Source organism: Aplidium turbinatum, chromosome 8, assembly GCF_918807975.1.
Source record: "Aplidium turbinatum chromosome 8, kaAplTurb1.1, whole genome shotgun sequence".
Classification (NCBI taxonomy): Eukaryota; Metazoa; Chordata; class Ascidiacea; order Aplousobranchia; family Polyclinidae; genus Aplidium; species Aplidium turbinatum.
Window position 1 is genome coordinate 29,528,450 of NC_137479.1, and position 21,695 is coordinate 29,550,144.

The following is a 21,695-nucleotide window of genomic DNA, read 5'->3' on the forward strand; positions in this document are numbered from 1 at the left end:
AACCATAATTCCAGAATTCGATAAACTTGTCAAGCAAGTTCAAGAACAAGGCTCTCATTGAGTGTGTGTTGAGTGAAAAACAGTGCTTGCTTTATTCGTTGATACCGTATTAAACTCTCTTGGATAGAAATCAAAAAACCTATTTTTCGTTAATATATAGCTTGAGTCCGCGGATATATAGGCGAGCTTGAGAATAGTCCGTGAGTCAAAAAGGTTGAGAACCACTGTTGTAACCTAAGGTTTCACATCGTTCAAACATCAATCGGTTAAAATAAATCATTGCAAACTGATTTAAACGTAATACAAGTTTATCAGTTAGCTGCTTTGAATCGCGGTGAAAAGTCGCATAAGAAAAATATACAAGTTTTATAAACACTTCTATTGTAGGTCAAAAAATATGCAAATGCTTTTTTCATTTTTATTATAATGAGGCAACGTTTCTCCTTCTGCCAATCGTTTCAATGAAATTTTGTCCATAGAACTATGGAAGTTGCTTTCTCACTTTCTTCTAATGTCTGAACCTTACGATGCTTGACTTGACTAAGTATTAAGTATTTGACTTTAGTTTTATAAAAATTTGCATTGCATGGATCATTGGCAATTATGATTGATTGTAAGAATCTTTGTCCTCAGACTGAGAAAGCTTCTTGTAGAGCTTAATCCTGGCAGTTACGCATAGTTGTAGAGGCTTTGAATCACTGAAACGTCCGGTCATTGATGATGTTGACAGAGTTAAAGTTTCGCTTGTTGTCTGTGAATTATTCCATCCACTTGGTGCCACTGAATGGAGAGCAGTCCTTGAAATGCGTCGCTCAAGCGCACACCTCGAGAGTCGGACCAGTGCTGCTTGATTATGAACCTTTTTCGTGCACAAAGTCGGGCGCATAACCAACTGAGGTATCGGGACGACGTATTTAATTAATTTTTCCAATTAAACATTGATAAGAATTAAAACTTTAAAACATTTCATTCTTTGAGGGTAAAATGCTGATTGCTTAAAACTTACAACCAATCAATGGTACACTATTTATAAAAGATATAAAATAATATAAAATTTATCTCGGTGTATGCTGTAAGCGCTGCTCACTTTCGTTGTGACATTATCTGTGACGTTTAGTGACGTTATCTGTGACGTTATCTATGATTAAGCCAAGTGATGAAAGTCCCTGACTCGTGCTCAGGGCCTGTTGTAAAAAAGTGCTTGAAATTATATGAATGCGCCACCAGTGAAACACTTCAATGAGAACTGAAAGAATAGCTTCTTTGTCGTACAAACTTTTACTACCAAATGTTAATTTTGGTTTTGTATAAACAAGCACTTTTATATATATTCATCAAATTAAAAAAGGTATGATTTTGGAAATATGTTTTTACAGTTTAAGTTACAGATATATTTCCGCACGGTGGCATCTGAAAGCATTAGATAACTGATAGATGCTGCGGCCTTTTTACAACGGGATGCCCTCAGTATTGTTCAATAAAAATCAAATGATGATAACAAATCAAATGATGAGAGAATCTAAAACTCCGTCACAAATTTCAGCTTGTTGATGGTTGGTCAGTGAAATTTGAACAAACACATTGATCTTTATCATGGAGTAATGCGCACTGTCTGCTCTCGCCGTTATAAAGCATAGAATGCAAAGCGGAGAGCAAATTTGTACGTAACCGTCGTTCTCTTCGTCTTGTTATCCGTTTGTTTGTTCCGATTTACTGCTTGAAGCGACCGCTTGACTTGTTGAGGTTTGGGTTTTGATAACCACAACAATAACGATGACAATGATAAGGAGTAACACAGCTACTGCAATGCCTATCCAAAGCTTTTTATTCTGGAGCCAATATTTTTTCTTGATATCTTTTGCTTTTGTTTGAAATATTTTTGAACTCTCCTCAAGGTGCATCGATTTAACCTAAAAGAGAAACAAAAAATCCATAGACTGAAAAGAATGAAAAAGCCTCTTTACCAAAATTGCAAATCAAAAAGCAACACAGTTTCAGAGCTATGGAGTTGGAGTAGGATCGATTTTGGTGTGTCCGGAGTAGAAGTCGTTAAAATAAGGCTGACTCCGGTTTCATATAAAGCGATAAACAATAAAAGTTTTGTTTGCTACATAATTAACTGTTTGCAGTAATAAGATGACAACTCTATTTCTTACAACATCACAACTTTAATGCATTAAGTTTCATAAAATTACTGATTACTCTTTTTCAGTAATCAAAAAATGAAAATAAAATCTGGCAACCCTAAAAAAAATCTGGCAACACTGAAGCCGTAGTCGGCCAGTTATAAATCGAAAAGTTGGAATGATTTATTTTTCTCCCGACTCCACAGCCCTTCACAGTTTTATACAAAGATTCCACGATCAAAAATTTATCACAATCCCAACCCAACAGCTCTGCAAGTGATCTTTGCCTGGTATGCCAGATCACGAATATCGATTGACTGGTTCATACACAGGAAGTTATTTTATAAAACAGCTGATTGTTGGAATAAGAAATAAACCTATGAAGCTGTTTCAAAGACATTCTTACTATTTTTGGCATTTAACAATTTAAATTTGTAATGTCAGGTTTAAGACCCTACCTGTAAGTTGTCAATTTTTTCTCCACGCTCTGTCATTTTGTCCACATTTGCCTTCATGATTCCAGTTACTTCGTTCACCTAAAATAAACTATTCGTATTACCCACACAAGTTTAAACGAAAACAAAAATTTAAGATTGACGGATGAGATTGAAATTCCTTTATTTTAAAAGTTTGCGGGAGACAAAGAACTGTCTTTACAAGTAATTCTATCTAGTAGTTTATTTGCCCAGTCTAATCCATAGACAAAAATCTACTATTTTTACATTGATTCAACGTTTGTAGACGGTTAATCAATGTAAAAATGACGGATTTTGCCCAGTCTCTTGTTTTTACCTGCTGTTGTAACATTGTTGCTTCGGGGCCAAGTGATCTTGATCGTTCTTGCTTTGGCGTACGCGTAGGACTGCTTGGTGCGGATGATGGACTTAACCCCATGACCGACGATCCGGGGACTGGCATCATGTCAAACTTGTACGAGTTGTCTGATAAGCCTTCATTTCATAACATTGCATCAAGTTTTAAAAGAATTGATAGAATTAAATTTGATTTTGTATGCAAGGAGAGTTATATTGCTCTTTCAACGTTATTAATATACACATAATTTCTTTCTATTTTCTGAGTTTGAAAGGTTTATTCTTCTTTTACTTGTGTTAGGACCAGTTCGAAGATTTCAGGTTTTGACAAGACGAATGCATTTTGAGAACGTACTTGACTCAGCATGATCCTCATGTAGTTTACTCATGGTTGCAGCAAAAGGAGTCTTCTCATCAATTTTTGGTCTCTTTGTACTTGTGCGGGATCCTTTGCCGCGTTGAAAACTGCTATTTGAAAAACGTAATGCTCAAAAGTCGAACTTTGTAAATCTATTCTCTGAAGCTACGCAGCAGAAAGTGTCATTATAGAAAGCAAACTGTATGTGCATTCATTCTATACTTCTAAAAATACGATTTCAGTCTGTAGTGTATAAGCTGTGTAGTGTGTTAGTACAGAAGAGGTCGCCTATAGTGATAACTGAAGGGATCTTCGAAAAAGTGTCACCATAGCGAAATGTCACCATAGCCGAATTTTACTGTGTACTATACAAGTATACAGTATACAGTGTCTATAAACTTTGAAGTGACAAATCGTCAAATTAGCTATTGCAGAAAATAGTCTGTCTTTTGGTGCGCTGATAGTCTTTCGTTTCCTCTGCCACTTCCCAGACAGAAAAATCTGCCATAGTTACGTCAGCAGACGTTGAATTAATGTAAAAATGGCGGATTTTGTTACCTGGGATCTTCATAGCTAGTTTCTGTACTGGTTATCGGTCACCATCCAAGCCAGAAAGTTAGATCGTTTTAACGTTGATTTAACATTTCAACTCATTTAGGAAGTGCTACGGCGGAAAAGCGCGTTACCTGGTATGAGCAGGGGACTTGGCAGCTTTTTTCCGATGCTTCACTTTGTCGCATGTTACTTCTATCTGTTCTTGGCATTTTTCATGGACGTTGGCACCACACTCTGCAAAGTATATACGTAGATCTTGCAAGGGATTTTGTAAACACTTAATTTTCTGACCTTTTATCAATTGATTACAGCACTTAGGGCAATGATAAAAGAAAGTACGTTCGTTTCAGGTGTGGGCAAATTTTATCAGAGTTTAGACGCATGAACTATTGTCCAGTCTTAGAAGTAAAGCAGGGTAGGTTTACAAGAAGTGGTGTCTAAAAGATGTTATCACTATGTCTCATTGCAAGCCTGTGAGTGCGGTGACATGCAGACGGCAGCCCACATAATCAAATATTGCCCTCGGTACAGATCACATCATGGTATCGAAGGCCTAGTCTCTCTTGACGATGACACAAGGCAGTGGCTAACAGCCAGGTGTCCTCATATGTAGCGACAACACGAGAGAAGAAAGAGATTACAAGCTTTTGTAAAACGCGTTATCGAATTCATTCCATTATTTATATCTCCGATTGTGCTGTCAGTATTGCAATTGTTTTGCCCCCAATCAACGTGTCCACACGCATATCAAAATCATTTAAAAGTCAAGAAAGTAAAGTTTACTGCGGTGTGGAAAATGAAACCATCAAATGCCATGGATGAAACACAATAAAACCAGCCCAGGCCGAGCAGTCACTTATGCTGCTACCCAATCAGAAACAGGTTCCATTTGTATTATTTGAATATCGCTACACGTCTAAACGACGCAACAAGGTAACTTTTGCTGGCTGGGTAACACTGAGTTGCGACAATTGGGAGCGAATTGTACAAGCCGAAACTCGGCTGGAAACTGAAATTTAATTTCAATCCAAATATAGGCCCAAAACTTAATTTTGGCCGATGAACTTCAGCAAAAATCAGTGTGGAAAACGTATTACTGCACTGTATTTGAAATCTTGTTTAGTTTTCGTTGCTGAAGTTTCGGGAAAGAAAGTAGTCGACGATGCACGACAAACTGGCAAGTTAACTAACAAAAAATGTGCAAAAGTCTGATGCGATTGACTCTATACCAGGGTGTATTGGCTATACTGCGGATAATGTTTGTTTTAAAGGCATGCACTTTATGTTTTAAAGTAGCCTACTCCATAGCTGACAAGCTCAGAGTGTTTTACCAAGACGTATGTTGTTTACACCGCTAACATATACGATCTATTGCACCACAAAGTGTACATACCTATGACGTATATTTTGGTTCCTAGTAATACCTGTCTAGGTATTCAAATTCTAAAAAGCAGTTTTTATAACACAATGAGCAAGATTGACGAATTTGATTTCATTTTGTCTTACGTTGTGACCATCTTTTCAGAACCCCTGGCTTCTCTATTTTTAACCCTGTGGTAGTTTAGTCGTCCGTGTTTTACGTTGATGTTTCCTTGGTTTATTATTAAGAGTCTTGTAAATAGAATACTAACTAGAGAGAAGTGCAAGGTAAACAAAAGATCTACTAATCGATGTGAACCTTTCTTCTGACGGTTTAATCAATTTGTTTGAGTTAACAATTTCTGAGCGATCGTTCGTCTTTTTAAAAAATAGAATGACAATTATAGCTCAGGACACGGTGCAAATTTTCCCAGGTTTTGTAGTCCAGCACCTCAGCCTCGTGAGCAACAACCAGAAACAGAAGGCAAAAAATGTGTTTCAGGCTTACCAATAAATTTCTATTTGAGAGCACACTATTGAAAATGCTTTTTGGCAGTAAACTTTTAAACGTACTTGCGCAAACGATGTTTCTTATATGGTGATAATATAAGTTATCGGAAGTATTTCAAATTTACGTTAGGTATACGCAAACAAAAAGGAAAATTGTGTCTTCATTGCAATAAAGTTCCAACCACATTCTCACTTTAACAGCCTACATACATACAAATACGATAAATAAAATGACAAAACAAGATTTTATGTTTCACATAATTGATATCGTATGCTGCTCTGGATTGATTGACAATACAAACTTGATCGCTTAGAGTCAGAGACCAAGCAAAGTAGCAAACCTTTCTTACCTGAGCATCTCAATCCTTGGTTTACAACTCCGACCAGTAATTTCTGGCAGAAATCACAATAAGTCAACGACTTGTATGTTTTCTCTCGAAAGTTATGATTCCCGACAATCTATAGAAAGGAATATGACGTTAGACTTTCGTTCATGAGCGAGGACAAAATTTTGCTCTTTCAGATGTTTCACATCGCTGGACTTCCTAGGGTGAGCGTATTTATAATCTGCAGGCCGCTGCAGCAACCACGTGATATTGTGAGTGCTCTTCTCGAAACTTTTCGATATTAAGTATAGCTGGTTCATAGAGAAAATTGTCGTAGCTTGGAGGTGTTTTACCGGTCAAAACACTGCTGCAGCCACTTGCAGAATGCAGATTACAAACACGCTTACGGTGATGCACTTTTCAGTTACAAGCAGTAGGCAGATATCGACCTGCTGTGTTTTCCTAACATGAAGCTTTTAAGACAGACAATATGTGCACATATAATTTGTACATTATTTTATTTACAACGTTAGAACAGTTGAAACTTCTTTCAGTTAGAACCACTTTGTTTTTACGATCCAGTGAAATTGTGACCTAACTGCTGATGTGGGCGGAAAATGCGTTTCAATGTTCTATTGCATCACATCTCAAATTCTCAATGTTGTTGTTTTAGTGACGATACAGGATTGTCTTTGAAACATCGTTGACCTGCATATTGTTTTACACACCATGCAGTATCTTGCAATTCAGATGTATTGCTTCTCCAGCACTTACCACTTCTATGCAGTTTTTTTTAAGATCTTCTTGGCATTTCTCATGCACATCAACTTCACAACCTACAACAGTATTTAAGATTTAGTTTATCGTAATAGTTATAAACAGCTTACTTACTAGATATTAAAATTGAGACATAGTCGTTGAAGTAGCCTTTCGGACTACAAAAATGCTGGCTTTACATTTTCTGGTAGTACTCAGCATTTCAGTGGGTGCGTCGGTATATTGCGTTTTCTCCTGGCTCATAAATTTATGGTCAAACTTATTGTGTTGTAAATAGAGTAACCATAGTTGCTGAAGAGTGGCTTCAGAAGCAATGACCGCTTTATTCTTGTTAACGGCTGAGAGAGTGTTTAATCAGGGACACGTGTTTGCTACGAAATAATTCTACAACTTTTTCATGTTTCTACGATATTTAATTTTTGGCTATTATGCTAAAGGTTAGTTATCAACACAGGAGATTAATATCCAGACAACAAACTCCGCCATTTTTACATTGGTTCAACGTCTGCAGATGTTGAACCAATTTAGAAATGATGAATTTTGTTGTCTGGAATAATCTATGTTGTTATCAATTTAAAAAAAAAAAACTGTAGGACTGTAGGTGCTTAGTATTCTGAAAAAGTCACAAACAAGGAAATGATGGTTAGGAGCAGCTGTGTGCTATTATGGGAACTTTATTTTCATATCCTCAGCATCTAAGAGAAAAGCTAACCTTCTATAAATGCCATTGTGTTTCTTGGCTAAAGATCAATGTATAAATATTTTGGCTGCCCAGAAACGTATAAATATTTTGTTGATTTAGTAGAAAGTGACTTTCTTTTTTGGTATCAAAAAAGAATCAATGTACCATTCCGAGAAATACATTATGACTCGCTTACGTTGTCATTATAATCTTTACTTCTATCTGCCAAATTTGCTCACAAAATAAGAAAGCATATGCCAAAACATTTTTTAAATACAGTTAAAAACACATTCGATGCTGTTATGCAAAGTCACCAATGAAGTATTTTGTTTTTCATCTTGAGATGATTTTTGAAGACGTCGCAAAACATTATCAGGTAGTAAACATAGGACCACCATGTGTCGAGAAGAAAACGTTGACAACAGATCGGTTCATTTTATATTGATTAACGTCTGCTAACGTTGAACCAATGTAAAAAGACCTGATTGGGAGGTACGAACACCTCTGGGTCTGTGACAGTTATTTAGCTTCAATGAAAAAACACCACCTGTTTGCAGGTTGTCAACACTTTTAGTAGGTCTACCCCATGATCAACCCTAGTTCTAGTTCTTCGTAAAGTGAACACACTTGTCTTCTTTAGTATAGTACCCTTCAGGTTTTTCCTACAAACCAAATTGTCAATCTATTTTCTACAATTTTATTGAAAATTTTTATAGCCATCTATCTTTGTAGTTCCATTTTTATAGCCATCTATCTTTGTAGTTCTGTATAATCTGGTGACACATGGGTGACATATCACCCTCTTCCAATCTGCCTTGAGCCAGCATGCTGGAAGCAGTACGGCTCATAAAATCACATGAAACCCTGTCAAGTAACCCATGTTGATGCGCAATTTGCTGCAAGCAGAGATAGCGAATGATTATTATCTTTGCAGCGCTACCTGTATGAATATGTCACACACTTAGAATTAATTTTCGAAGCAAGTTAAAATAATGCAACATATGTAAAGGAACACAATTTATTCTTTTAGATTTGCTTTAACCAACCAACGTTTTTTTCTATAAAAATATTATGCAACATGTCGATCAGAATATTCCTTGAATCTTGGTGGCTCGTTCTTGCAACTAACCCAGAATGTTAAATCGTTTTTATAGCAATTTGTGAAGAAAATGTGATGATCCAAACTGCTGAATCAAAAATACGAGCTCTTCACTTACGGAGGGTTATGATTTACTGAGACAGTTGGCACTCACGTTTGCATCGCATTCCTTGCTTGATTACCCCAACCAGCAGCCCGCCACAGTGGGCGCAGAATGTTGGGCGTTTGTAGTTGTGAGTTTGAAACACATGCTTGCTGACTGATCGGGACGCTGGGCCGCCCAATACCGGACTTGCTGTAGCCATGTCCCCTTTATATGACAAGCCCTTTTCCACGTCGCAGTCGTTACTTGAATCAGACTGCAATAAAAAATAAAAGCTATTTAATTAAAGTTCCGGTGGCACAAACTGGGCGATATTTAATGGCATTTGTCAATGAATCGTAAAATATGCATTAAACTTTAGAGAAACTGTTTATTTTCAAAAATTCACATCCACAAATTCTATGTTAAAGGCAATTGTGTAGGCTAGCTTGTTTCGATATGAGCAGTTGTCATAGGGATCCACGTCTCCATGATCTTGTATTCGCTGCTAATTGAATAAAATGATGGTTTTTAACTATGTTGCTGGTATGCCACAGACGGGTGCGCTTTGCAAGCTGTCTTACCATTTTATGATGTTTCAGAAGGCATCAAAATTAGGTAAAGTGCGTGAATTCCACGAAGTACAAAGATTCAATGAAGTTTTGCCTAAAGTTTTTTTACTGAATGTTGCAGGCTGGAAAATGCATTAAAAAAATAACGACTGTATCTGATTCGACAGTGTAGCACAACTCCAAAACGTTTACTGGAGCAGCCTTAACCTTCACTGTAAAGAAGTCAACACGCTACTTATAAACCATTTTGTACAATTAAATGTAGGACTGAGAAGGAATTGATTGAGGTTTTGTCTGTGGCTTTTCATGCAAGTTTCTCGATCGACTTTACAATTTTCGTTTAAAATTTCGTCCTTGAAGGGTAACTGAATAGCAAGTAGGCGTCGTCAACTATTGGACCAACTCGCTATACAAAGACAGGATGCAGAAATTCGGCTGAGAGCATCCGCTAATGCACGCACCAACCGTGACTTGTGTCAGGAATCTTACAATAATATCTCAGGAGTAGCACTGCACGCCTCATGTGTTGCCACTGTTTTCAATTGATAGGCTGTTAGACCATTCGCTTCCTTCATGGTTTAGACTTAGAGAATGACCTACTCATCATAGGTGGAAATATTTTTGTAAGGAACGTTGCATTACGGGACGTGCAGTTCCGCTTTTCCGGTCACATTAGTCAATTGCCAATTTGACTGTTTTTACGCTTCACTACCAGCTGCTTTCAACAAAAAACTTAAATTACTTAAAAACTGATTTCTCTACTCTTATACAGTATGATACAACCCATAAAAAGTACATTATTTTGTAAATTAGAAAAAACGTTTTCCTTCTAGAGTGGCGGATACAGCCACTATGTAAAGTTCTTATGGCGCAAAATTTCCATTGTTTTCCAATTCTTCACGTTTTTAAAGTATTGGATAGTATAAAATGCTTAAACTTGGATTTTCACATAAAGACTTCGTATAGTGGACTAATCTTGTTAGTTAAGAAGCCAAAATAACCTTTAGAGCTCTAATTTATTGAACAGTTGCACCAATGGTTGCGGTAGTTTCAGAGAAACAAACAAGGCTTTCTGTTTCTTGATTGGTTTGCTATTATGTTATCTGTGGCGCGATTACTTAAAACTAAATCACTTTAAACTGGCTATCAGTTAAAACGCTCAATGTACCATCAATTTACCAATTAAAACAGTTTTTGTTGTATGTTTCCATCCACAAATTGATTGAAATCAAGTCTACTTTGCTTTTGCGTAATAATCACGAAGTATTCTTATTTTTCGCTTTTAAAAGCGAATAAGAACTGGTTATTTCAGATAATAGCAATACTCAGAATACTCTGTTCAACTTGCGGCCTTCAATTAGTTGTTCATATTACTTTAAAGTCATACTTTTTATCCTCAACACTTGCATCACTCACTCACTGCCTGATGACTGTGCAAGTCTACGACTATCACCGCACAAAATGTAATATCTATACTAAACTACGCAAGTGTAGTACATGCGTGCAGTGTCAGTTATTTACATAGACGTCAGCTCTGAGTGTTTACTTATTGCCTAGTTTCATTTCACTGTCTTCTGTTACCTTAACTCTGCACTTTGCCTACCTCGTAAAATCTTTCCTCTAAGCGTCCACAGATCTTAATGTTTGGTTGGTGATGGCGTTCAAAATAAAGTTTAAACTTTGGAATAACTTTTATTTCACTATAAAAAGATTTTCATTCCACTGAATTGTGATCAGAGTAAACAATGACACATTCTTTAAAGAAAACGCGTGTTTCAAGATAAAAAACAACTGCAACATCTCGGATGTTTTGCGTTGATTCCAAGTCATTTGATATCGGATTAACGCAAAACTGTTCTTACATTTTGCATGGAACATATTTTTTTAGGAATAAACTTCAGGTTTATTCTTGTTAACATTCCTTGCTTCTTTTCGAGATCCTTTTTGATAGGATAAAAACCAAACAAAAATTCCTTTCACCAATGGCTGTTGACATTGTCTGTCTAGTGGTGTAAGGGAAGAAGAAATTTGAAGTTAATTCAAAATTGCTCTAAAGGTTATTTTGTTGTTTACTACGACGAATTAAACGATATTCCTACTTAGACTATCGGTGTGTACATCGCCGATATCTTTTGATAGTAATGTGGCGCTATACATAAATGCTTTTTTTGCTGCTTATTTTTTACCAAAAGTTCTAAAATAGCAATGATAACAAAAAAGCGCTTTTGAAGGTGTTTCCCCTGAGTTCAACTTCAACCATAATCATCATCTTCCTACTTTTACATTGATTCAACGTTTGTAGACGTTGAGTTAATAAAAAGTGGTTGTATTTGTGGCTGGGATGCTTCCCTGACAGCTTCCTGATTAGATTTGTCGTATTGCGACGTTACAAAACGTTTCTCAAACATCCGTGCATAGTGCATACCATCATGCTCTAACGTAAGCCAAGTTCACAAAAAGTTGCCTCAGAAGAAGCAATTTGTTGCAATTTGTGTTCGCAATCAACGTCTTACTTTGTAAGTTTGCCAACAGCGATATGGCGTGTTCATATTTCCAGGATTAAATCTTCCGTACTTGAAATCTTGCACCATTTTAGTCTCGCTCATTGAATAGCGATGTTTTACCAAAATTAACTCCCAAATTGCTTTGATTGCTGCGGTTTCAGTGTAGAACACCTTGCAGCTTCACTGTTACAATGGACAGCTCAGCAAATATAGTTCGTTTATTGTGGCAAAAACTAGGAACTTCTTAGCTCAAGATACTTCATGCTTGAAATCGGCTCACCAGCTGTCAGTCTCTGTTGTGTGACATATGTATTTTTAGCAGTTTGATAAACGGGTTTCATGGATTGAACTTTTTTGTTTCACTTTATTTGGCACAGATGGTGTAAACTAATTATATACTTTCACGTCAGTTCAATCATGGTGACCAATATCTGCTGGTTCAGTTAATTAGCTTATTGTAACATCGCAAACCTGACCAAGCGTTGCTAGACCGTCTAAGAGTTCAGACTGTTTATTTTTCTAAGCTACGTCTTCTCACGTATTTTCCCCAAAATATTTCTCAAAGTTAAAAATATACGCAATGTGGCGGGAATCTAAAAGGCGTGGTCGGTTCATCTTAGACAGGCAAAAGTTATTTAAGTCCACCAACTTAGCCACCATATTTGTTGTTTTATCTGCGATAATAGTTAGTAAACATTATTTTCGAAGTATTTTGGACTTCATTTTTTGCAATGCATTGGTGTTGTGTTGGTAAGCGAGTTAAAACTCTTGTGCTCATTTTACGGAGTAGGCTGTCATAGTGTCATACTCAGCATGTTTTTTTTATATCATTGCGCTGCAACACAGTACTAAAGTTAACGTCGTCTTTGCCAACCTTGCATTGGCGTTTATTTACAAAACACAAGTTTTTCTTCAAGATGACCGCAACCTTCATGCAAATATATCACCTTGTATGATGTATGATTGGTAAGAGAATTGTTGCGATTAGGTTTGTAAGAAGAAACTTGAAAAATGTCTGTAATAAGAAAATGTTTTTACATTATTGTTACAAAATCACCAGTAGTTTGTGGATGTTGGAGAAAGTGGCAAACAAGAAACATTTGTCGTTTCGTTTTATTTAGTGTGTCAGCTACTTTCCTTGGGTCCGCCCACCCCTGTCTGTGGTACACCTGACTCATTTATTTCGTTGAACGGACGCATTCAAATGTTGAAAAGTTTCAAGAACTTCTAAAGTTTGTGACAGGAAGACAAAATACAATGGTGGATTTTCTTATTTCCTTGTCTGTTCTAAACCTTATCCGTCTCGGTAGTCTCTCTTGCAACAACCATTTGGTTTCAAATGAAGCTTAGCTTAACTTTACAGTGTGGATTTTGTACCTCATTTGTTTTTAATGACGCTCAATCTTTTGATAAATACATCTTATTTACCGAACAGTTTTACTGTTGTTTTCAAAACCCATTTCAACGTTTAAACACACCTTAAATCATTTATTAAAATCTCAACAATCCTGTTTATATTGGTTGCCAATTTTGAGTCCGCCAACTAACTTCATGTGCAACTACGAAACCTTTTATAGATTTTAACCTGTTTTTTTTCTAGCCGAATGAATAGATGTGTTCTGTTGGATTCTATACCATATCTGTGTAAACAAATCAGAAACACAACGACCCCGTTCAAATCGATTAAAACCATTTTAAAGCTATCTATCATATTCTGTTGTATGCCGTGCTGGCTTCTGTCGATTCTGCTGTTTTCAGAGATAGGCTTGTCAACAAGTTGGCATCTTGATCCCAATCTCAAAGCTGCATAGCCGCAGGTAATAGCAGTTCTTCCACCATTGCGACTATAGATTTGTACAACTACTTTAACCAAGAAAACTACACTCTATCAGGCCGATGTAGTTTTCCAGAACCAAGGTTGCAGTTGAAACTGATATGCTATGCAAGCAGTGTTTCATTGTACGAGTGACAAGCGAAATAGTGATTTCAAAATGCAAAAAAATACGTTTTTGGTACTTAATGCACGATGATATGAATGTTACATTCATATCGGACAAAAAAACGACGTGATAAACAGGCAACATCATACGAACTCGATAATATCCAATACAGACTTACCAAATCCTCATAATTAACTTTCCTCATTTCTGCTTTACATCAACTCTTGATTTCAAAGCCCCTTATATGTCAATTAACGTTTACCAAATGTTTATCGCTCATAAAACCACAGAAAGTTCGTTCTCATCTCACCTATTGTGACGTCACTTATTCAGAAGATCCAGCCTCTTTGCAATCAAAATCGGATGATTTCATTTCCTGTTTGAATAATTGGAACATTACAAAATTCCTAAGCGTTGTTACTCTGCATAGCAAGGAAGATGATTTCATCAACAAAAGAAAATCTTAACATTTATTCAACGTAATTAGACGTGTTTTCAACCGAAAAACTTGTAACCCTACCGATTGCAAGTTGTCCGAATTCTCACGTCGTTGCATGACGTGTTTGCGCTCCAAACAGCAAAATCCATCATTTTACATCAATTCAACGTCTGCATACGTTGAATTAAGGTAAAAATGACGGATTTAGCTGTCTGGGGCAAAGACTACTTCCAAGAACTCTTCATAGTACTATGAATGGATAAATCATCTTCGACCATCTCTGTGGTGATGCATAATCGACACCAATCATGAACTCGGACAAAACAAAATGTGTATGAATATATTAGGTGTGTGTGATATACATAATGGCACATTTATTGTAATTAATTTTTAGTTTACAATGATACCTCTTCACTTTAAATCGTTATGAGCAGAATTTCAGCAATGTGTATCAACAGGTACGCCACTGTGTGACCATTAATATAATGTATAGAATTGGGGCGACCCGTCTCTGGTTTTCATCATACCCCGTCCCAACTTCACTTTTACATTTTCAGGGGTTGGGTTGTGGGGTAAACAGAGTTGGGGTAAAAAAAGTTTATCCGATTTACCTTCACAAAGAAAATTTGAAAAAATGCAAAGTTGTAACAATCAAAGTCTACAAATGCTTTTCTGTGGAAATATTTTTCCCGTCTTATCTCTTCCTATCCCACTTCATGTGCTTAGTCTGCTATTCAGTTGTTTATGTAAACAAACTGTTGACAAATTTCACGATGTTGAAGTTACATGAAAATCAGTGACGTCATATAAAGAAAAAGAAAAGCCTCTGTGTGGATAGACTGTAAAAATGTTTTGAGTTTGTAAAAAAACAAGAATGCCGTCTTTCAAATTTGAAGGCGACATTCTATTTTTTTATCAGCGTTTATCTGACAAGTCCATGGTCGACTGATAGAAGAATCTGGCGCTAACTTTGATGGCGTAACCTGTCTGAATGGCTATAAATGTTATTTTTTAGTTCACGGACAACTTGATTCTTGCTATTTTTAGAAATCAGAAACCGAAACTTAGGCTATTCGGTAGGCTGCGAAGAAGCAAAAGTTGCTTTTGAACGATAGGCCTGCACTACGTGCATATACTACGCTCATGATACTTGTTTGAGCTTACTTTAATAGTGAAGATTTCCTCATCACAGTACTCTAATACTTGACAATTGCTTCTTTTAGAACCGATTCCTTTAACCTTAATTGAGTGTGTTGGTGTCTATAGTCACCACTGCACTGATGAGGCCTGGAAGATCGAAAGAGATTTCTGTAAGCAGTAAGCACTTGTTGTTCTTTACAAACCAAAGTTACTGGTGCATCACTCATTATACACTCTGAAGATACGCATTAGTGTGGGCACAAAGTGTTGGCCAGAGCTTAACTTTTGCATCACATCATCGTTCATATTTCTGTTAATGTATTGTCCTTCTATTTCAACCAATAAACTCTACTGGCCAATTCATCATCATTAACATCATTTGTTCAGTCGATTTCGACTCTCGGTCACTCTGTAAATCTTCTCCCTCCACAGCTTTCGACTCCTTGCAACCTCCTTCACTTCTTCCATTTCCCATCCAGCTGTCATTCTCCACTGCATCGAGCTAACTTGTTCTGAGACGCCATTTTATCGTTTCAGTTTCTTGTTTGAATGAACAGATGTTGAACCTGCTGAGATCCTCTGGAAAGGTTTTGTTCGGTTCACAATTCACTTCCAGAAAGACGGAGACAATCATTTGCACCTTCTCGAGTCATCATTATACTCTGAAGCAGTGGCGTAGCTAGGGAATGTGCCGCTCGGGGCGGATTCAGATTTTGCTGCCCCTTCAAGAAAAAGCATGTGAAAATGAAATTTTTTTAATTGACTTAAAGTGGAATTATTGTATGTTTTGAACCAGTAGCGTAGCCAGTAATTTTGAAAGGGGGGGTTTTAAGGGCCGGCGGGCGAAGCCCAGCGACGGGGGGTCTGGGGGGCGTCCCCTAGAAAATTTTGAAAAATTACTTTGGATTTGGTGCATTCTGAGAGCATTTGCAACAAAAATGTGGGTATAAATCCCCTAGTATAAATGTTCTTGTAAAATGGTGCTGTCCGGTGGCATAGCAAAAGGATAAGATCATGTTTTCTTGGGAATTTTTTGGTAACTTAATAAAGCTAAGTCTCTATGTTTTCTTGTTGTTAATTCCTGGCTGAGATATTTGAATGTTTGGTATTGGCAAAACTCGCTCTTTTAATGGAGTTTCGTTTAAAATTAGACAAACTTTGTTTTAGAGACATAGAGACTGAAAGCATCATTCTCAATATCGTGACGTCACATGCGTGCCAAAGGGGGGGCTGTAACCCCCAAACTCCTCCTCCCCCTTGGCTACGCCACTGTTTTGAACGTTGCCATTCTGTTTGCTTTTATTTTCCGTGCACTTTTGCATTATCAAAAAAAAAAAACGTCCTGTCTTAAAGTGCCGCCCCCCCAGACGTGCCGCCCGGGGCGGTCCGCCCCCCCCCCCCTAGCTACGCCACTGCTCTGAAGACAATGCGTTTGATCTCGAGCCAATTGTTCGTGAAGCGAGTGTTGCCAGTAGTTTGTCAAGTGACTTGATACATATCTTGGCTCCCGACGACGCGACAGTCCTGCCACTGTTGTTAGGAGTTAGCTTAGTCACGCTGTGAACAATTCACCTACCTTCTTAATTCTTATTCAGCCAATCTGACACTTTTTCGATTGATTTACTGTAAAAAGAAGCTATTTTTCCAGATAGCAAATCCGTCGCTATTTACATTGATTTGCTGTCTGGGATTGCTCCTGGGTTTATATTGGTTTAAAAACTTCGTTTTTAAAGTTTAATCTTTTCTATTTTGACCTCAAAATATGTCCTGCAATCTGTTTGAAACAAATTTTTCGAAATTTGGTAACAAAAGAGCGATCCTAGCACAAGATTTTCCGTATTTGTCGTAGTGTGCTTCTGCGCAGACAAGCATTTCTTTCTACTCTTTGGTGTTCTTTTTTAATAGAACAGTATGAGTGACTTCCCTGTTTGTGTGGCTTTTCTTTTTCTGCTATTTGAGCTCAGCACATCCCACTCAAAGACACAGGAAGCTTGCTAACTTCACTGGAAAGAGATATTGTCGTTACGTACAACCAATGTTTAACTAGGTGGAATTGATGTAAATTTAGAGGCAAAACGACGGCTATATATTTGCAACACAAGATGTCAACCTTAGCTTGTAGTGAACGCGGGGTAGCCTACTGAATAATTGTCCTAGATTTACGAATAAAAAATATCAACAAGGAATGAATGGTAATGTCGCGAGAATGTAGGCTACATTCACAATGATTTTTAAAGTCTCGTAGATATTTTCTAACTATCAGCCCTTGTCGACGCATAATTAAATTAAACTAACTAAAAAATCCACGTATTGGTATGCTACTACGCGTTTGCATGATTTTTTCACAGAAGTAATCACTAGTTTAATTTTATTTTATTTTTTCAAGATAAAGACCTTAGAATCAGTCGCTATCATCCAGCAAGAAAATGTTTATATGATAGAAACTAATTCTGCAGAAGTCCCAGTCGTACCAAAACAGCGTTAATTACGAGTTACAATATCGACTAAAGTTCAGAGTGATTAATTGTCAACTTTACCTTCTTGGAGGCTTGATACCTAGGCCTTGTAGCAGCCTTTTGTCAATCAAGCATTTCATCTTACTGTGATCGACCAGTTGTTGTTGTTTTTTTATTTTATGTTTATTTTTATTTGAACAAGCAAACAGTGTGGCCGAGTGGTTAGCGCGTTGGGCTCGCAGTCGAGAGCCTGCATGTTCGACTCCAGCCACCCACACTTGCTGTTGTTTCCCTGGGCAAGAAACTTTACGATAGTTGCCTCTACCCAGTGATCGATTTCGAATAATGGGTAGTACCAAATTTAAGTCATAAGTAGAGTAGACAACCGGAAACAGACATTGCAGTCGGCTGCAGCGTGGGTCAGGTGTACGTCGGAAGGCGTACACCGATGCATAGCGCTCAAGTCTGCTTTCCCGCAATGCAGGATAAAGATATAACAAACAAACAAAGTCGACTACATTGTGTGTGGAGTATGGCATGTTGTGTGTCTCAAACGTTTCCACCCTCGGTCATTTTGTGTATCACTAAATGTTTGAAGTTTGCATCTTGATTAAATGTTCTTTCAACGATGATAGAGTGCATAGTCATCTCAGTTTGTGGTAATCTCATCACATATTAAGCATTGTTATCCCCAATTAATGCGTAAAGTTATCATGTTGTTTGTTTGTAAATTAAACTTGTTTGAAGCGATTGTTGATCTCCATGAAAGTAAATTTACCCCCAAAGCTTGTTTGGCTTAGAACTCTTCCGTTTACCATATGTTATATTCAGTGTTGTACGCGTCATTGAAATAATTTGACGGCGTCAGCGTCAGCGCGAATTGCCTAAAAACTTTACGGCGTAAAGGACTGCGTAAGCTCTTAAAGAAATTGACGGCGTCAGCGCTAATTTCTAGCGCTATTTTTTGCCAGCGTCTCATAAAACGGAAATATTTCAACCAAGTTCAGGCTAACAATAGCTATAAATAAAGATCAGGTATTATGTTTTGAGACTGTATTGTAATTAGCTGCTCAGCCTATTAGTTATTTCCTTGCAGAAAAACAAGCATTTCAAAAAGTTTGTCTGACAATCTGCTGCGTTTGGGACGCATATTCAGGGGCGCCGGAGCGATTTTTGACTGGAGGGCAGGAGTATGAAAAAAGGGCACTTTTGTTGCTGAAAGGCCAATTTTGTTTGTAAGTTTTAAGATAAGATATAGCGATAATGCTCATCTATGAGCTCATTATCGAGTAATGATAAAATTGTCCGCTATACAAAGAACAATGGCACGGAAGGGCATCATGTTATTTTATAATGATGTAATATAACTTACTGTGATGGAGAATTTTGTGTCGTGAATATTATTTTGAGGCAAAAATAGAACATTATAATTAGGCTAAAAGCGAATAGCATAAATTGTTATATTGCAAAGTGTGCAGTAGCTTATATGACCTTAAAAGGGCACCATTGCCCCCCCCCCCATTCCCTCCCCATCCACAGAAATTTGAGGGCAGGGGGGCATCCGCTCTCCCTGCTCCCCCTCGCTTCCGGCGCCCCTGCGCATATTGTCCTTTCCAAGTGAAAACATGAGTTCCACAGCAGCGCTGGTTGGTATTGGTGTGTTGTATTTCAAAAACAAGTTGAAAACGTTTAGTCGGAAAGGTATCACTGTTCCAAGCGTGCTGTGATAGTTTAGCATGTATAAATCTTTTAACGAGGTCCACTGCACCAACATCGCTCTTTTGAGGGGCATAGAGCTCTTGAAATAAAGTATATTCAACGTCCGCGATGCCATTCATGGATTTTTCGCTTTCTGTCTCTGATCCCTCGTTCTCAATACATGGGTGATCACCATTTGGCGAACTTCTTCCGCATGTATTCCAGGGAGCCATTCCAACCAACGCAAAAGCCGGTAATTCGGATGAGTCGCGCTGGCCAGAATACATTGTGAAACTCTTATTGTGAAACGAGATTTTCCATGAAAACAAAAAATGACGCTTAGCGCTTGACGCTTAAAATCTGCAAAATAGTTGACGGCGCTATCACTTCCGTCAACTGAAAAATAAATTGACGGCGCTAGCCTCAGCGTCAACAAAAAGTTGACGCCGTCAAATGACGCCGTCAAATTGACGGCGTCAACGTACAACACTGGTTATATTCATTCGTTTTATGATGACCATCTCCTAACAGACAAAACTTGATCCTGTGGGGGTAAGCATAGCTTTAACCCCAGTCAATAACATCTGTTTACACTGTTTTCATTCCACAGCGCTGATTTCCCTGACTTGTCCAACCATCACAACATCATGAGCAGTCACCTCACACCAGGGGTCTACGCCAAGTTGAGAGACAGAGTCACCCCCAATGGTATCACCTTAGACCAGTGCATGCAGACAGGGGTGGACAACGTGGGACATCCTTTCATCAAAATTGTCGGACTTGTGGCTGGGGATGAAGAATCTTATGAGGTTTGTACAAATTGAAAGATTTGTTTTTGAACGCAACGAAAAATATCTTGACGTCATTTTAACTTGGTATAGGGTCCACTGACCATTATTCATGATATCAGGAGTTGCTTTATGAAAGCTGTAAGGTGATGATACAGCGTATTTACATGCTCTAATGCGGTAACTTTCTCTGGTCACATGATGGAACAAGCTTCCTCTTATGAGCAACTCTTAACATAAGACTATGGATGTTAAAAGTGAGCAGGGATGCAAACTATCCAATGGAAACAAAGTATGTTTTAAAAATTATTTAACAATTCTCTTACATTTTTACAATATCTTACTAGCATTTGCTTTTGTGTTTGGCTATTTTTTGAATTTAGTTTCATTTTGCTTTGTCAGACTTTCAAAGAGCTCTTCTATCCGGTTATTAAGGAGAGACACAACGGATACGACCCAGAAACCCAGGTTCATCCAATCGATCTTGACTCCAGCAAAATTGTCGGAGGAAAGTTAGACGAAAAGTAAGAACATCTTTTCATTGTAATGTTTTTTTTCAATTGTTGTTGGTCGGCTGCATAGCCTGTGGCAGTGGTGAGAACACTGGAACGGCAATCGAAAGGGCGCCGGTTCGACACCGCTCAAGAGCATGCGCTTGTATCTGTGGAAGGACACTTTAAGGCAAACCTGAAGATGGACACGAAAATTGGCTTCCTTGCCTTCCCGTCCACTCAATCTAAATCTTCAACCACCGGGTGTAAGCCTGGGTACGACAAACAAAACAAAAAGTGTTGTTCCATGGGCATTTTTCTGACTCATCCAATATAACTTCATGTAGTAGTAGTAGTCCAGTTTTAATCCGGTGATGTCCCCGTTACCGAGGGTGGCCGGATTCACCTCCAAATGCCGCAATCGCCTTCACACCCTGCCTCCACATCGATCTGTCTAACGCGTCCTCTCTTGTTAAGCCCACCTTGCTGCTTTCTTCCTCAACTTGCCTTTTCCACGTTTTCTTTGGTCTTCCTTGATTTCTACGACTCTCCACTCGCAACTCCAGCACTCTTCTCAAAACGTTATCTTCAGCCCTTCTCAAAACCTTCATGTAATTCAACAAAAAAGTTTTGTAAATCGTGGCCCATGGACCAAATATGACTTCAGTTAGAAATTTTGCCCGTCGTGTCCTTTTGTATGGTGTCCGTGAGACCACGACAAATTTTAAGCGATCTACGCTGCCTAAGAATTCGTTGAACGGCAAGTAGGCAAGACGAAGCACCATGATGATTATTGCGTACACATGATTATAGTGAGATCACAATCATATGTCTGACGTAGTTGTGGCATGCGCATCCATACTCAGCTAGCAAAAAATGGTTCTCTTTCATTATTTCAACATCTGCAGACGTTGAATCAATAAAAAAGATCGATTTTGCCAGCAGGGTATGATTTTCGTTTCTAGCACTCGTTGCAACGTT

The 21,695-nt window shown here is 37.9% G+C and overlaps 2 protein-coding genes across 5 annotated transcripts in view; one reads left to right on the plus strand and one right to left on the minus strand.

Annotated features, from left to right (window-relative positions):
- LOC145775145 (creatine kinase U-type, mitochondrial-like) overlaps positions 1–21,695 on the plus strand; it is a 34,318-nt gene that overhangs the window by 7,866 nt on the left and 4,757 nt on the right. For both annotated transcript variants that reach the window (XM_082586374.1, XM_082586376.1), the window contains exons 3-4: positions 20,046–20,244; positions 20,626–20,747. In XM_082586374.1, coding sequence (XP_082442500.1) covers positions 20,046–20,244; positions 20,626–20,747 — 321 coding nt within the window. The remainder of the gene's footprint in view (positions 1–20,045; positions 20,245–20,625; positions 20,748–21,695) is intronic.
- LOC145775834 (uncharacterized) lies at positions 240–14,123 on the minus strand. 3 transcript variants are annotated; one of them, XM_082587215.1, is made up of 9 exons: positions 14,013–14,123; positions 8,759–8,963; positions 6,821–6,882; positions 6,071–6,179; positions 3,983–4,085; positions 3,294–3,406; positions 2,919–3,076; positions 2,585–2,662; positions 240–1,910 (listed from the first exon to the last, which is right to left on the minus strand). In XM_082587215.1, the coding sequence occupies exons 2-9, from the start codon at positions 8,907–8,909 to the stop codon at positions 1,689–1,691; spliced, it is 996 nt and encodes a 331-aa protein (XP_082443341.1). In that variant the 5' UTR covers positions 8,910–8,963; positions 14,013–14,123; the 3' UTR covers positions 240–1,688. The 3 variants fall into 3 exon arrangements, with proteins under 3 accessions (XP_082443341.1, XP_082443340.1, XP_082443339.1); XM_082587214.1 differs by lacking the exon at positions 14,013–14,123 and adding an exon at positions 9,271–9,382 and having other exon boundaries at positions 3,294–3,403; XM_082587213.1 differs by lacking the exon at positions 14,013–14,123 and adding an exon at positions 9,271–9,382.

Bases quoted from the DNA above. Each gene is read 5' to 3' on its own strand.
- LOC145775834 (XM_082587213.1), bottom strand. The intron at 3,407-3,982 runs GTAACGCGCTTT...TTTTTCAAATAG, and splicing joins AAGTCCCCTGCTCATACCAG to CAGTTTTCAACGCGGCAAAG. The intron at 3,077-3,293 runs GTACGTTCTCAA...TATGAAATGAAG, and splicing joins TGAGGATCATGCTGAGTCAA to GCTTATCAGACAACTCGTAC.